We start from the raw sequence: 13,587 nt of genomic DNA on the forward strand, positions 1-13,587 counted from the left end.
CCTCTCTCCAGCCACCTCCGGGCTAACATCGGCTGGGAAATGAGGCCGAGGGCTCCCCGTTCCCTCTTGCATCTCCCCGTTCTCCCTCTTTCCTCCCTCTCCGGGGAATTCTGCTTCCTCCAGCCCTGCCTCACCTGCCGGAGGATCTGCTGGGCTTGCACGGGCAGCCGGGCTTCCACGGACGCCGTGGTGGCCAGAGTCCTCCTCAGGCGCTCCTGGGGAAGCACAGGGAGGGCAGAGCATCCTTAGGGCCCGGAGCAGGGATAGAGGGATGTGCCCCGAGCAGGAAAACCCCTTTGCGGGGGGATTTCTGATTTGCAGCACCGAATCTAATCACTAAATAAGCAGACCGGTTCTCCTGGCTGGCGTTTTCCTGGCTCTGCCATCACCCTGTAACTGATTTTGGGGGTTTTTTTTGGCAGAGGGAACCCATGGGGCACCACAGGGTTTATTCTGGTTTACTTATTTATTTTAATATTATCTCCTGGCTGGCGTTTTCCTGGCTCTGCCATCACCCTGTAACTGATTTTGGGGTTTTTTTTTGGCAGAAGGAACCCATGGGGCACCACAGGGTTTATTTTGGGGGGCTGGAAGAGACTCGCGGGTACCTTGAGGTGCGGTGCCAAGCGGGAGAGGAACCGGACGCTTTCCCCCAGCTTTGCCTGTGGGAGAGGGAGGTGAGAAAGGCTCAGAAACCTCTTTGTCCCCTTCAAGGCGGTGCCAGCTGCCACCAACCCGGCAGGGACTCACCACCAAAGCCTCCTGCGACTGCACCGTGGAGTTCTGCATGTGCCACAGCGCCCGCGCCTCCTCTGCGAGCCTCCCGGCCACCGTGCGGTTCCTCTGCGGGCACAGCGGGCTGAGCACGGCCCCGGGGCCACCGGGGGCTCCCCCGCCGCTCGCCCCGCCGCTCGCCCCGCCGCTCACCTGCATTTTCTGCAGCCCCTCCAGGTTCCTGGCCAAACCGGGCAGGCTGGTCTGCACCACCGGGTTTTTCATCTGCGGGAAAAAGGAGTCGGGGGGTGCCCCAAACGCGGTCCCCGGTGTGGGGCACGTCCCGCAGAGGGCTCCGAGCATCCCTCACCTCCTCCTGGAAGCGCCCGTAGTCCACCTCGTCCACCCCGCTGCGGGCGAAGCTCTCCAGGTCCTGCCTGCCCTCGCTGCGGAGGAGCCTCACGTCCCCCAGGTTGGCCGTGAAGTCGCCCAGGCGTTTTTGGAAGTCAGCCGTGTACTGTGAGGGTCGCACGAGGGGCTCTGAGGGGCTCCCAGCACGCCCAGTAAAGCTCTGGTGGCCCCCGTGCCGCTCCCAGCAGCTCCGGCTGGAGCCAGCCCCTCACCTTGGGGGTTTTCAGGTGCTCATCCAGCTCGTAGGAGCTGTGGAGCTGCAGAACCTCCCAGAGCCCCGCGCCGCTCTTGCACTCCCTGGAAGGCAGAGGGACATGGGCAGAGCCATCCCAAATCCAGCCTGGCAGCACGGGGAGAGCTCCAGCGGCGCTCACCGGTACGCGGAGCTGAGGTTGGAGTCCCTCCTGAGGTTGAGCTGCTGGGTGAGGTTCATGGAGGGCGGGAGGTTCCCGGGGGTGTCGATGAACTGCGCCAAAAAAGAGGGAAAACGGCTCGGGGTAAGGGACAGGCGCTCCCAGCAGGAATTCTGGGGGTGCTCTGCCCTCGCTGCTGCGTCCTGGGGTAGCTCAGGACAGCCTGAAATAATTTCACCTTTATTTGGGCATCGGGCACTGCGGAGCCTCGGAGTTTGGAGGGACCTGTCCCCACCGCCATGGGGAGAATCCTGACCCCATTCCCACTCCCGCAGCCCCAAAACCCCGAGCTGCCGGCCCCAAGCGCCCCGGGGCTGCTCGAGGACCAGGGAACAGCAATTAGGAAGTGAATGAACAGCACAAAGGCAATTCCCAGCTGAAGATGCAAATCCCAAGAGATAATCCTAAACTTAATCTTCTGGTCTAGGACGGGGCTTTTCCAGTCGGGTTTAGGGGGGGACACGGAGCCCTTGGAGGTGTTTTGGTGCACGAAAGGGGAGATTTGCAGGGCGGATGTGTGGCCACACACCTTATAAATCTCCTGGTTGACCCAATTCCTGCAAACCAGCGTCTGGATGTTGCCCCCGACCAGGAAGGTGGCGAAAACCAGGAGGATGAGGAGCCAGGAGAACAGGAAAGCCAAGCCCACGCCGCTGGAAGAGGGAGAAGAGGCGGCGGTGGTGGCTTTGCAGAGCCGAGCAGGCAGGAAGGGACCTGCCCGTCCAGCTGCAGCCCCGCGGCTCCTTCCCGAGCCCGGGCACGCCGGGCTGGGCACAGCCCTGCGAGCGGGGTGTGCCGAGCTGCCACATCCAGGCAGGAGCAGCTTCTCCCAAACCTGCCGGCGCAGGCGGTGCCTTCAAAAGCTTTTCCGCTGGGACGGCTCCCAGTCCCTCCTTTGGCTTTGCCCGGGGTTTTTTGGGGGTGTGGGAGATGGAGGAGCCCCCCAGCATCAAGGAGAGCTTACAGCAGGAGGAATTTGGCGCCGGCTTCTGCTCGGCACTCGTAGTCGCTGGGGTCCTCCCGCTTGGAGAGGCCGTACGCCCCCAGGGCCATCCCCGTCACGTTGCAGGCGAGGATGAGGAGGATGATGGAACACAGCACCGTGCCCGCGATCCACCTGGGGTGGGGGAAAGAAGAGCAGCAGGGCACAGCCTCGAGATGCGGGGCACCTGGGGCTCGGGGACCTTCTGTGGGGCGCTGCCCGCAGGGTCACCTGTAGCGCTCGAAGCGCTCCACCTCCCGCAGGTACGGCTGGCTCCGCTGCTCCGCCTTCAGCAGCGCCTCGCTCACCGGCCGAGTGTAGTCGGGGAGGGGGAAGCCGTCGGCGATGGACTGCACCTTCTCCGCAGTGCGGGCCAAATCGCCCCGCAGATCTGCGGGGACAAGGCTGCGCTGGAGGGGTCCCTGCATCCCGTGTCCCCAAACTGGGATTCACCGCCAGCAGGGTGTCCCCACTCGCGCTGGCAGCCCCACTCACCCTGGATGACCTGCGCCATCCTCTCCACGGCCAGCTCCGGGATGGAGTTGAAGGTGCCGTTGCCCTGCGAGGAAAGAGGGGGTGCTGAGAGGCCCAGCTGCAGCTTCCCGCACTTGCTGAGCCCCCCGCTTCACCCCGACACCCCCAACCTGGCGAATCATCTCCGCAAAGTCACTTCGGGGCAGCCCGGCCAGCGCCTTCAACACCTTCTCCACCGACGGCACCTTGGGGAGGAGGAAGGAGCCCGTGAGCCCCGGGCTCGGTGGGCTCGGGAGGTGGCGGGGAGGGACCCCGAGCCCACCTTGCCGTAGTCGGCGCCCAGCTCCAGGCTCTGTGCCCTGCCCAGGACGCTGGAGCAGGAGGTGCAGCGCGGGTCGTCCAGGAGCGCGACCACGCGGCGCCTTCGTTCCCGCAGCGCCGGCTCCAGCTCGGCCCGAGCCGCCGCCAGCGCCCGCGCCGTCCTGTGCAGGATCTGTAAATGGTGCAGCGAGGTCTGTAGGTCTTAAAGAGAAAGGCCAGGGCTGGGTCATGCTGCTCCGCTCGGATCGGATCGGCTTCAGCCCCGGTGCCGGTCCAGCCGTACCTCCGGCCCGGTCCTGCAGGTCCTCCAGCGCCGCGTAGGTCACGGCCTTGAGCTGCGAGTGGATGGAGAGCCCCACGCTCCGGCTGAGCCCTGCGAGGCACCGGGGCACCGTCAGCACCTCGTGCGTCCCCGGGGCACCGTCAGCACCTCGTCCGTCCCCCGGGTCAAGCTTGGGGTGCTGCCCGGCGCCACGCTTACCGCCCAGGTCAGAGATGATCTGCTTTCGGGGCACCTCGAACTTGTCCACCACCATCTGCACGCCCTGCCAGGACAGAGGAGCCGGTCAGCCGGGGGCAGCAGCCGCCGGGAGGGGCGGGAGCCCCGCGTTGCCGTTTCCAAATCCATTTTTAATGCGGCCGCGTCACCTCCTCTCGCCTGCCCAACTATGCCCCGAGGGAAACGCGGCCAGCCCGGGCAGCGCCTGCTCGGGGACCCACCTGGGGGACATTGGCCAGGTGCTGTCGCAGCGTGCGCAGGGTGGAGGGCACAGCCCCCAGCCCCGGCTCCATCTGTCCCTTCACCCTCTGGTTGGTGACGAAGGCGCAGGTGACTCCGATCCTGCGGGGAACCGGCGGGCGGTGACGGCGCTGCCCTTAAACCACGGCTCCCCCCGCCCGCTGCGAGTTTTTTGGGGGTGATTTGGGGGACTCACAGGATGATGAGGGAGGTGAAGGACAGGCAGGCCAGCAGGCAGCGGCGGCGGCAGCCCAGCGAGCGCCGGTGGGCGCGGAGGCGACCCCCGCACCTCCGGCGGCTCCGGCAGTAGCAGAAGCACATCCCGGCCACCGGCACGGCCACGGTGAAGAGCAGAGCCACGGCGGCACAGACGACATAGCCCAGCTCGTACTGCACCACCTGAGCCACGGGAGAGCCTGGTCGGCACCTCCGCACCGAGCTCGGGGCGCTCCCGGTGCCCCGAGCCGGGTGCGAAACGTCCCCACGGGATCCCGGCTCACCTGAGACGTCCGCACCGAGCCGGGGTCGTTCAGGGCTGTCCTGAGCAGCTCTGCAAAAATCATAAATATGGCCCAGGGAAAAGAGGCCGATGTATCCCCAACCTTAATGGGGCAGCGGCACCGGGACAGAGGCAGAATCCTCTTCCCGGAGCTCTGGATTCGCTCCAGGCGCGGCGATTGCAGCCGGCGGAGCCCCGGCGGTGCCGGTACCGGTACCGGCAGCAGCGGCTCGGAGCTCACCTGTGGGCAGCGGGTTCTGCTGGATGAGGTCCAGGCAGCTCCGGACGAGGCCGTAGAGGGGATCGAGCGAGCTGGGCACGCGGTGCAGAGCCGGCACCCGGATCTCGGCGTGCCGGTCGGTGAAGCGGAGGACGCCGGTGGGACCGGAGGGGTGGCACTGCTGACCGGCAGAGCGGTGCTGCAGCAGCAGCGCCCAGGCCAGCAGCAGCCCGGCCGCCCGCATGGCTCCGGCCGTGGCGAGCAGAGAGCCGGGGGCTCCGTCAGCCTCGGAGCGGCAGGAGAGGCATCCCCGGCTCCGGACGGCTCGCTGCGGGCTGGGCTCTGCTCCGGGAAACCTGCCTGACGGGTCAGCCGCTGCTCAAAGCCCAGACGCTGCCGTGGCTTGTTCCCCCCACGGGCTGCCCGGGGCGGCTGGGCTTGGCGGGGCTGAGTGGAGGCGTCTCCCAAAAATCATCCCGGGCCTGTTTCGCAAGCCCCGGCATCCCTGAGTCACCGCCGCGGGGTCCCCGCTGTCAAAGCCCTTCCCCAAAGGCTCCCCGAGGTTTTGGGGAGAGGGACGGGGGGTGGTGAAGCCCCTGTCCTCGGGCTGGAGGGTGCCCCAGCCCACCACAGCCACCTTGGGAGGAGGGATCTGGGGTTTTGGGCATCATTTGGGGGGTGGGAAAGCCTTTGTGGGGGGATCCTCGTGTGCGGATGGGGGTCAGAATCACCCTTCGGAAAAACATCCTGAGATCTGGGGTAGCAGCAAGAAAACAAAACGAGGAGCAACACGTGGAGAGGGACCCCCGAGCCCGCTCCGGCCGGGTGTGAGACGAATTTTCCACCCTCAGCCAGCGCCAGTCTCACACCCCGAGGCTTCCGCGGCTCCTTCCCAGGGCCCGCATCTCCCTCCTCGGCATGGGCCGAGCGCTAATTACAGGCTGGGCTGGAAGCTCAGGAGGTTCAACCTGATCTGGGTACCGGGGGGAGCCCAGACGGCCCCAGGGCACCCCGAGAGCCGCGACCCTGCTCGGCCGGGCGGGTCGGACCGGCCCTTCCCCAGCACCGCCTGCCCACGGCCCCGTCTCCCCGGCGTGGATGGTAATCCGCCTGCTCCCCCTCCTTCTGGAAGTTTCCCTCTGGAAAAGGGGTTTTCAACCCAGCCGGAGCTTTTTTATTTCAGCCGCTTGGGAATGGGATGTTGCGGAGGGGAAAATCCTGTGGCTGCTCGGCTTTGTCCCATCCTGGGACAGAATTTCCAGGGCCAGGAAAGGCTGGAATTTTCAGCAGGGATCATTTATGTGCCAATGTGTCTGTGCAGGGCGAGGGAGCCCGCAGCAGCGCTGGGGATGATTTCCCACCTTGGTTTCCCATTCCCATCATCATTTCCCAACCACAGCCTCCGTTTCCCACGGTGATTTCCCGGATTTCCCATTCCCATGGTGATTTCCCGGATTTCCCATTCCCACCAGGATTTCCCGGATTTCCCATTCCCGTGGTGACTTTGGGATGGTTTTGGGATGATTTTGGGATGGTTTTGGGATGGTATTTTTGGGATTTTGTTTTGGGATGGTTTGGGGATGGTTTTGGGACTTTTTTTGGGGGATGGTTTTGGGATGCTTTTGGGATGGTGTTTTTGGGATGGTTTTGGGGTGGTTTTGGGATGCTTTTGGGATGGTTTTGGGATGCTTTTGGTATGGTTTTGGGATGCTTTTATCCTCTCTCTTCCTGACCCAAGGGACAACTGCTGCTCCCAGCTGTGCTTAAAGAACCCATGGGGCTGCTGGAAATTGTGGAATAACTGTGGGTTCGGGGATGGGCACTGGATCGGTGCCGGTTCGGTGCCGGTTTGGTGCCGGTTCGGTGCCGGTTTGGTGCCTGTTCAGCGCCGGTTCGGTGCCGCTCCGGTGCCTCTCCGGTGCCGGTTCGGTGCCGCTCCGGTACTGCGGTACCGCCTGTGACCGCTACGCGGCGCGAGAGCGCCGGGGCGCCGAGGGGGCGTGGCCTCTCCCTGGTGGGCGTGTCCTCCCTTGTGGGCGTGGCCTCACCGTGCCCCGCGAGTCCGGGAAGTGACGTCACGCTCGGGCGCGACGCCGTCGCCATCATGGCGGGCAGGGGGGCCTCACGCGTCCCGGAGCGGTGAGCGCGGCCCCAAGCGCGGCCCCGAGCGCGGCTCCTCCCGCCCGGGGGATCCCGGGGGCTCCACGGCTGCTGGGAGGGAGCCGGGACCCGGCAGGGGCGGCGGGTGTCACATGGGTGTCGTGGGGACGGGGCTCTGTGGGGCTGCAGGGTGTGAGGGGCTGCAGAGTGTGAGGGTCCCTGAGCCAGGGGGGGATTTGAGGGGTCCCCAGGACTGGGCAGAGTTTGAGGGGTCCCCAGGACTGGGGGGAATTTGAGGGTCCCTGGGCTGGGCAGAGTTTGAGGGGTCCCCAGGACTGGGAGGAATTTGAGGGGTCCCCAGGACTGGGGGGAATTTGAGGGGTCCCCAGGACTGGGGGGAATTTGAGGGGTCCCCAGGAATAGAGGGAATTTGAGGGTCCCTGGGCTGGGCAGAGTTTGAGGGGTCCCCAGGACTGGGGGGAGTTTGAGGGGTCCCCAGGACTGGGCAGAGTTTGAGGGGTCCCCAGGAATAGAGGGAATTTGAGGGTCCCTGGGCTGGGCAGAGTTTGAGGGGTCCCCAGGACTGGGGGGAGTTTGAGGGGTCCCCAGGACTGGGCAGAGTTTGAGGGGTCCCCACAGATCAGGGGGTGTTTGGAGGATCCCTGGCCATTGGGGAATTGTCAGCATCCTCTCTCCTGGTGAATTTGTGATTCCCAAGCCGGGGGGTGTTGTGTTTGGGGGTCTGGGGGTGTTTGGGGGGCTGGGGCCGGGGTCTCTGCCCCGTTTTCACACCCCCACGGGTGCAGGTGGACCGACTACATCCCGCTGGGCTGCAGGATGCCGGGCACGCGCTTCATCGCCTTCAAGGTGCCCCTGAAGAAGGTGAGGGGGGCAGTTTTGGGGTGCTTTACAGCTGTGGGGATCCTGGAGAGAGTTCCTGAGGGTCACAGCTGGATTTTGGGGGCTCTGAAGGGGTCAGCTGGGCCAGGGGAGGCTCAGGCTGGACATCAGGGGGAATTTCTTCCTGAGAAGGGCAGTCAGGGTTTGGAACCTGGGGAAGTTTGGGGTGCCCATATCCAAGGCAGGGTGGGATGTGGCACTCTGGGCTGGGCACAGCTGGCTCTGGATGGTGTTGAAAGGCTTTTCCAGCCTCGCTGGATCTGTGATTCCGTGGTTTTGAGCTGAATCCTTGGTTTGCAGCTTCCAGCTGCAGCGTCCCGGTGCGTTTCTCGCTGCGGGGTTTCACCGCGGTTAAAAGTTCGTCACTCGCCCCTGGGAGCTCCCAGCTGAGCAGCCCCAAAGCTCTGAGTCCCTGAACACATCCCTGCCCATAAAACTGGATGAGTTTTAATCTCCTTTCCAGCCCAAACCACCCCAGGATTCAGTGACCAAACCCTGCTCTGCTTCAGCCGGTTCCTCTTGCCCGAGTCATCCCCGATCTCCAGCACACTCCGGAGCAGCAGCCTCTCCCCACCCACCACAACGCCCCCAGGTTCAATAACTGAACTAAAAACATCCCTTCCCACAGAGTTTTGAGCAGAACCTCCTGCCAGAAGAGAGATTTTCCCCCCATGACCTCATCAGGAAGGTCAAGGAGCGGAAGGAGGAGCTGGGGCTGATCATCGACCTGACGTACACCACGCGCTACTACGGCCGCGAGGTCAGCGCTCAGAAACCCGGGGATTCTCCCCAAAAACAACAGCCTGCCACGGTGGGAGGGCCTGGAATCCCCTGGAAGGGGCTGAGGTGAAGCCTGGAAGGCCAGTGAGGCGTTTCTGATCGAATCTCCAACCCCCAGATCCTCTCTGAGCCAGCCCAAGGTTGGGAATGCTGTTGAGGAGGGGAAGAGCTGATTGCAAACGGCTTTGGCTGGGTGGGCAGTCATGGGAAAGGTGTTCCAGCTTCAGTGTGTGCTCCATCATCTCCAGGGACAAAACAGAGCAAAGGAATAATCCAGAATGTTCTCTCTGCAGGGAGTAAAACACAGCTTTTCTCACCTAAAATTGCGTGGCTGCTCTTTGAGGCTGGGTGGGAAAATTGGTCATTCTGGTTTATTACCTGGGATTCTTTAATTAGCAAGAATCTTTGTGGTTTTATTTTAAATGATTGAGGGTTTTTCTTGTAGGAGCTGCCCCCCACACTGAGGTACTCGAAGATCCTGACCATGGGACGTGAGATCCCAAACAGAAGAACCATTCTGAGGTTTAATTACCTGGTGAAAAAGTTCCTGACAGACAACAAAGACAATGGTGAGCGTGGATCTCCCTGACTCTGCTGCTGCTGCTGGCAGTTTCTTTTCCTTCTCTTGATGTGGGAATGTGGAGGTGACAAATTGGGATTTTCCTGCTGGAGGAATTGGCTCTGCTGATCCAGGCTGGATGGGTTTGGAGCAGCCTGGGACAGCAGGAGGTGGCACTGGGTGGGTTTGAGCTCCTTTCCAACCCAAACCACCGCAGGATTCCCTGGTGATTTGTGCCTCCATCCACTCTGAGCTCTGGCATTATGCAGATGAGCTGCCAGGATTAACGAGCTGATGAACTTGGGTGCTAATTAGGCATAGCCACGGTGATGTGGTGGTTGTTTCTGTTCACTGATGGAGGTTTGATGCAGATTTTGGGGAGATTTGGGGGAGATTTGGGAGGAGAAGCAGCTGAACATTCCCTGTGTGTGTTCCAGATAAACTCATCGGGGTGCACTGCACACATGGCTTGAACAGGACTGGCTACTTGGTCTGCAGGTGAGCTCTGCTGGCCCAGGTGAGCTTCAGTGGTGCCATTTCCAGCAGAAATCAAGAGAGGAGTCATTTCTGTGATCCCAGACTTGCATGGATTTACAGCTTTTATTAGGATGGGGTTTTCATCCCAAAATTCACCATTAAATGCTGATCATTCTGGCATTTAAATAAAAGGTTTAAAACTCCCCACTCCTTTTTTTTTTTTTTAATTTTTTTTTTCCTGTTTAAATCATCACCAGCCCGTCAGTGTTTTCATAATTAATTGTGTAATTAGGGGTTTCTCGCTGCTGTGTGCAGGTACCTGATTGATGTTGAAGGCATGGAGCCAAATGCTGCCATAGAGTGTGAGTGTCCTGCTGGGGTGGGGAGTGCTCAGGGAGGTTTGGGATGGCTCCAGGGGGGGAACTCTGCTTGGTGAAGGGGTTCAAACCCTTCTGGGGGGTCTCAAACCCTTCTTGGAAGGTTTCAAACCCTTCTGGGGGGGTTTCAAACCTTTCTGGGGGGGGTTCAAACCTTTCTGGGGGGGGTTCAAACCTTTCTGGGGGGTTTAAACTGCTCAGCAGCCCCAAGGCTGACTCGTTTTGGGGTCACTCTGTCTCTCCCCAGTGTTCAACAAGTCTCGAGGGCATCCCATGGAGAGACCAAACTACATCCAGGATCTGCAGAGGAGAGCCCTGAAAAAGTGAGTCAGGGTGTTCCAGGAGGGAGGAGAGCTCCTGGAGGAGGTGACAAAGCTCAGGGCAGCTCCAGGAGGGGAGGTGGGAGCTGGGGGAGCACGCAGGGAGAGCCAGGGCAAGGGGGAAAATGGTTTAAAGTATTTTAAAATGGTTTAAAAATGGTTTAAAACTCACAGAGGGCAGGGTTGGGTGGGATGTCGGGAGAAATCCCTCCCTGGGAGGGTGGGGATGGGCTGGGATGGAATTCCCAGAAAAATCTGTGGCTGCTCCATCCCTGGAAGCTTCCCAGGTCAGGTTGGAGCAGCCTGGGGTAGAGGAAGGTGTCCCTGGGAGGGATTGGGTGGGATTTAATGTCCTTTCCAAACCATTCTGGGATTGGAACTGGATGGAAAAACACCCAGCCCCCCTTTTCTGGCCAAGCAGAGACGGGAAGGGCAGGGATCCAGTGTGAAAGAGCTGATGTGATCACTCAGTGAGCGAAAAAACTCAGTTTTTCCAGTGAAAACATCTGGATTTCTCCTTAAAATTCCCTTCAAAAGCAGCTGTGAGCTGAAGAATTTGGGCTCGGACCTCTCCAGGAAAAAAGGCAGCGCCCCAGGCAAGCCCCAGAAGCAGCTGGTGAAGCAGCAGCCACCCCTGGCAGTGCCCAGGTAGGTGTTTTCCCCTTCTTCTGGAAAATTCCAGCTGGGTTTTCACGAGCTGCAGCTCAGCCAGGGCTTTGCCAGCTGAAATCTAGGAATTTACAGGGAAATCCAGGGATTTATTACAGGGAAATCCAGGAATTTCCAGGGAAATCCAGGAATTTACAGGGAAATCCAGGAATTTATTACAGGGAAATCCAGGAATTCCCAGGAAAATCCAGGAAATTCCCAGGAAAATCCAGGAAATTCCCAGGGAAATTCAGGAAATTCCCAGGGAAATTCAGGAAATTCCCAGGGAAATCCAGGAATTTCCAGGGAAATTTCCAGGAGGGAGTTCCCACCCAGCCTTTTTTTGGGTGCTGACTCCCCAATTTCCTTGCAGGAGCCCCGGCAGCTCCAGGAAGAAGCAGCAGCCTGGTCCCACGGCTCAGGGACAGCCCCAGGAGCTGGGCCACAGGAACAGGGCCCTGGGGCAGGGACAGCTGGAGCAGAAACAGCTGGAGCAGAAACAGCTGGAGCAGAAACAGCTGGAGCAGAAACAGCTGGGGCAGAAACAGCTGGGGCAGCTGGAGCAGAAACAGCTGGAGCAGCTGGAGCAGAAACAGCTGGAGAAGCTGGAGCAGAGGAAGCAGAGGAGGCTGGAGAAGAAACAGCAGAAGAAGCTGGAGAAGAGACAGCAGAAGAAGCTGGAGAAGAGACAGAAGAAGCTGGAGCAGCTGGAGCAGAATCATCTGGAACAAGGGCAGGATCATCTGGAGCAGAGGCAGCAGAAGAAGCTGGAGCAGAAGCAGCGGAATCATCTGGAACAAGGGCAGAAGAAGCTGGAACAGAGGCAGCAGAGTTTCCTGGAGCAGAATTTCCCGGAGCAGAGGCAGCAGAATCATCTGGAGCAGAATCATCTGGAACAAAGGCAGAAGAAGCTGGAGCAGAGGAAGCAGAGGCAGCAGAATCACCTGGAGCAGAGTTACCTGGAGCAGAATCACCTGGATCAGAGGAAGCAGAATCACCTGGAGCAGAGGAAGCAGAGTTTCCTGAAGCAGAATCACCTGGAGCAGAATCACCTGGATCAGAGTTTCCCAGAGCAGAATCACCTGGAGCAGAGGAAGAAGAATCACCTGGAGCAGAGGAAGCAGGGTTACCTGGATCAGAGTTTCCTGGAGCACACACCACCCTCCCCTTTCCCCCCCAAGAACTTTTGCCTTTCCCCACCCCTCAAGAAGCAGCACAAGGAGCTGTTCCCCACGCAGATCCCTCATCCCTGGCCGCCCCAGGAGCCCTCACCTGCCAGGAAACGCCGGCGCAGGAAACACAAACCGCGACAACAAGAAATATCCTGACAGCAGCAGAGATTTCCACCAGGAAAAACCCTCCCAGGGCTGCAGGGGACGGCTGTGGCTCAGCCAGGAGCTGGGTGTGGAGCAGCTGAACAGGGCTATTTTTTAATCTGATTTCTTTTCCTGCCCCCAGATGCTTTTACACGGAATTTTTTTAACGCCATGCCGCGCAGAGTCCGACCCCGTGGGGGATGCAGGGAATAAAAATAAACACAGACTCAAGCAGAGCTGCAATAATCCTAAAGAAATCCTCAGGCATCCCAAGAACTTTCAACAAAACGGGTTTTTGTTGGTTTCCTCATCAAGAAAACGGGATTGGGCCTGAAACACCGGATTTTTGTGTCTGGTTTTTACCCACTTTTGCTAAAGTAAATTTTCACGCTGTGCAAACTGCAGTCTGGGTGTGGAGCAGTCATTTTCCCGGAGGGGTCCGTGAAGGATTCGCGCTCCGGGGGGGGTCGGGAAGGGCTCGCCCGGTTTTGGGGTGAAAACGGCCGGGTTTGGGTTGGGCCGGAGCGCGGCCTTTCCGCGGGTGCTGCCCCTTTAAGACGTGAGCTGTGACGTCATGACGCACGGCGTACCGCGGGGGAAGAGGAAGCGGAAGCGGCAGGGCGGAAGTGGGTGTGGGTGCTACGTACCCGGATGTTGAGGCGGTTTCTGATTGGCTGCCGGAAGCGAGGCTGGGCGGTGCTTCGGTGTGTGGGGAAGAACCCGGAAGTGCTGAGGGCAACCGGCGGCGGCGGGCGCGCCAGGTCCGGTCAGGGCTGGGCTGGGGATGGGGAGGGCTCTGCGGGATGGGGGTCCCGACCTCTGCTGGGGGGGACCCTCCGAGCATCGGGGGCGGCTCGAACCGCCGGGACCGTGGTTCTGGGACCTCTCCCGAGAGACCGCACCGGTTGTGGGGAGGGGGGCCGGAGGGTCTCGTATGGAGGCGCGGTCGGGGGGGTCTGGAATCTTCTCTGTAAGGAGCGGAAGCCGCTCCGGAGCGTTCCGGCTGTGCCGTATTCACTTTAGCAAGGAGAATCTCGGCGGGGGCGGGGGTCTGGCTGTGGGAAGGGAGATCTGCTTTGGGCTGGGAGAGCTTTCCCCTCAGGACAGGGGTTCTGACCGGGCCATCTTTCCCCTCAGGAAAGGGGATTCGGTCCGGCGGTTCTGGCCGGGCCGTCTTTGCCCTCAGGAGAGAGGGAACTCGTTCTGGGGCTCTGGCCGGGCCATCTTTCCCCTCAGGACGGAGAGTTCAGTCCGGCGGTTCTGGCCGGGCCATCTTTCCCCTCAGGATGGAGGATCCACTTGGGTGGTTCTGACCGGGCCATCTTTCCCCTCAGAAC

The 13,587-nt window shown here is 60.8% G+C and overlaps 3 protein-coding genes across 3 annotated transcripts in view; 2 read left to right on the forward strand and 1 right to left on the reverse strand.

Moving 5' to 3' along the window:
• Positions 1 to 5: 5 nt before the first annotated feature.
• Positions 6 to 6,347, reverse strand: PROM2 (prominin 2; the record flags this gene model as incomplete). The annotated part of the gene is made up of 19 exons (XM_033519389.1): positions 4,795 to 6,347; positions 4,555 to 4,604; positions 4,251 to 4,453; positions 4,036 to 4,156; positions 3,797 to 3,860; positions 3,599 to 3,688; positions 3,317 to 3,516; positions 3,165 to 3,239; positions 3,016 to 3,079; positions 2,752 to 2,911; positions 2,503 to 2,655; positions 2,068 to 2,191; positions 1,500 to 1,591; positions 1,338 to 1,422; positions 1,085 to 1,231; positions 928 to 999; positions 751 to 843; positions 609 to 662; positions 6 to 215 (listed from the first exon to the last, which is right to left on the reverse strand). Coding segments are annotated over exons 1-19 (2,280 nt in total), but the record flags the coding sequence as incomplete, so codon positions are not given.
• Positions 6,348 to 6,798: 451 nt separating this feature from the next.
• LOC107213816 (RNA/RNP complex-1-interacting phosphatase-like) lies at positions 6,799 to 12,262 on the forward strand. Its single transcript, XM_015648642.2, has 10 exons — positions 6,799 to 6,912; positions 7,680 to 7,755; positions 8,402 to 8,533; positions 8,999 to 9,122; positions 9,550 to 9,610; positions 9,905 to 9,951; positions 10,214 to 10,289; positions 10,827 to 10,934; positions 11,308 to 11,423; positions 11,667 to 12,262. The coding sequence occupies exons 1-10, from the start codon at positions 6,878 to 6,880 to the stop codon at positions 12,260 to 12,262; spliced, it is 1,371 nt and encodes a 456-aa protein (XP_015504128.2). The 5' UTR covers positions 6,799 to 6,877.
• A 495-nt stretch (positions 12,263 to 12,757) lies between these two features.
• Positions 12,758 to 13,587, forward strand: part of STAMBP (STAM binding protein) — a 14,968-nt gene continuing 14,138 nt past the window's right edge. The window contains exon 1 of the mRNA XM_019008805.2: positions 12,758 to 13,011. Within this exon, the coding sequence (XP_018864350.1) occupies positions 12,902 to 13,011 (110 nt within the window). The 5' untranslated portion in view covers positions 12,758 to 12,901. The remainder of the gene's footprint in view (positions 13,012 to 13,587) is intronic.

Source organism: Parus major, chromosome 22 (assembly GCF_001522545.3).
Source record: "Parus major isolate Abel chromosome 22, Parus_major1.1, whole genome shotgun sequence".
NCBI lineage: Eukaryota > Metazoa > Chordata > Aves > Passeriformes > Paridae > Parus > Parus major.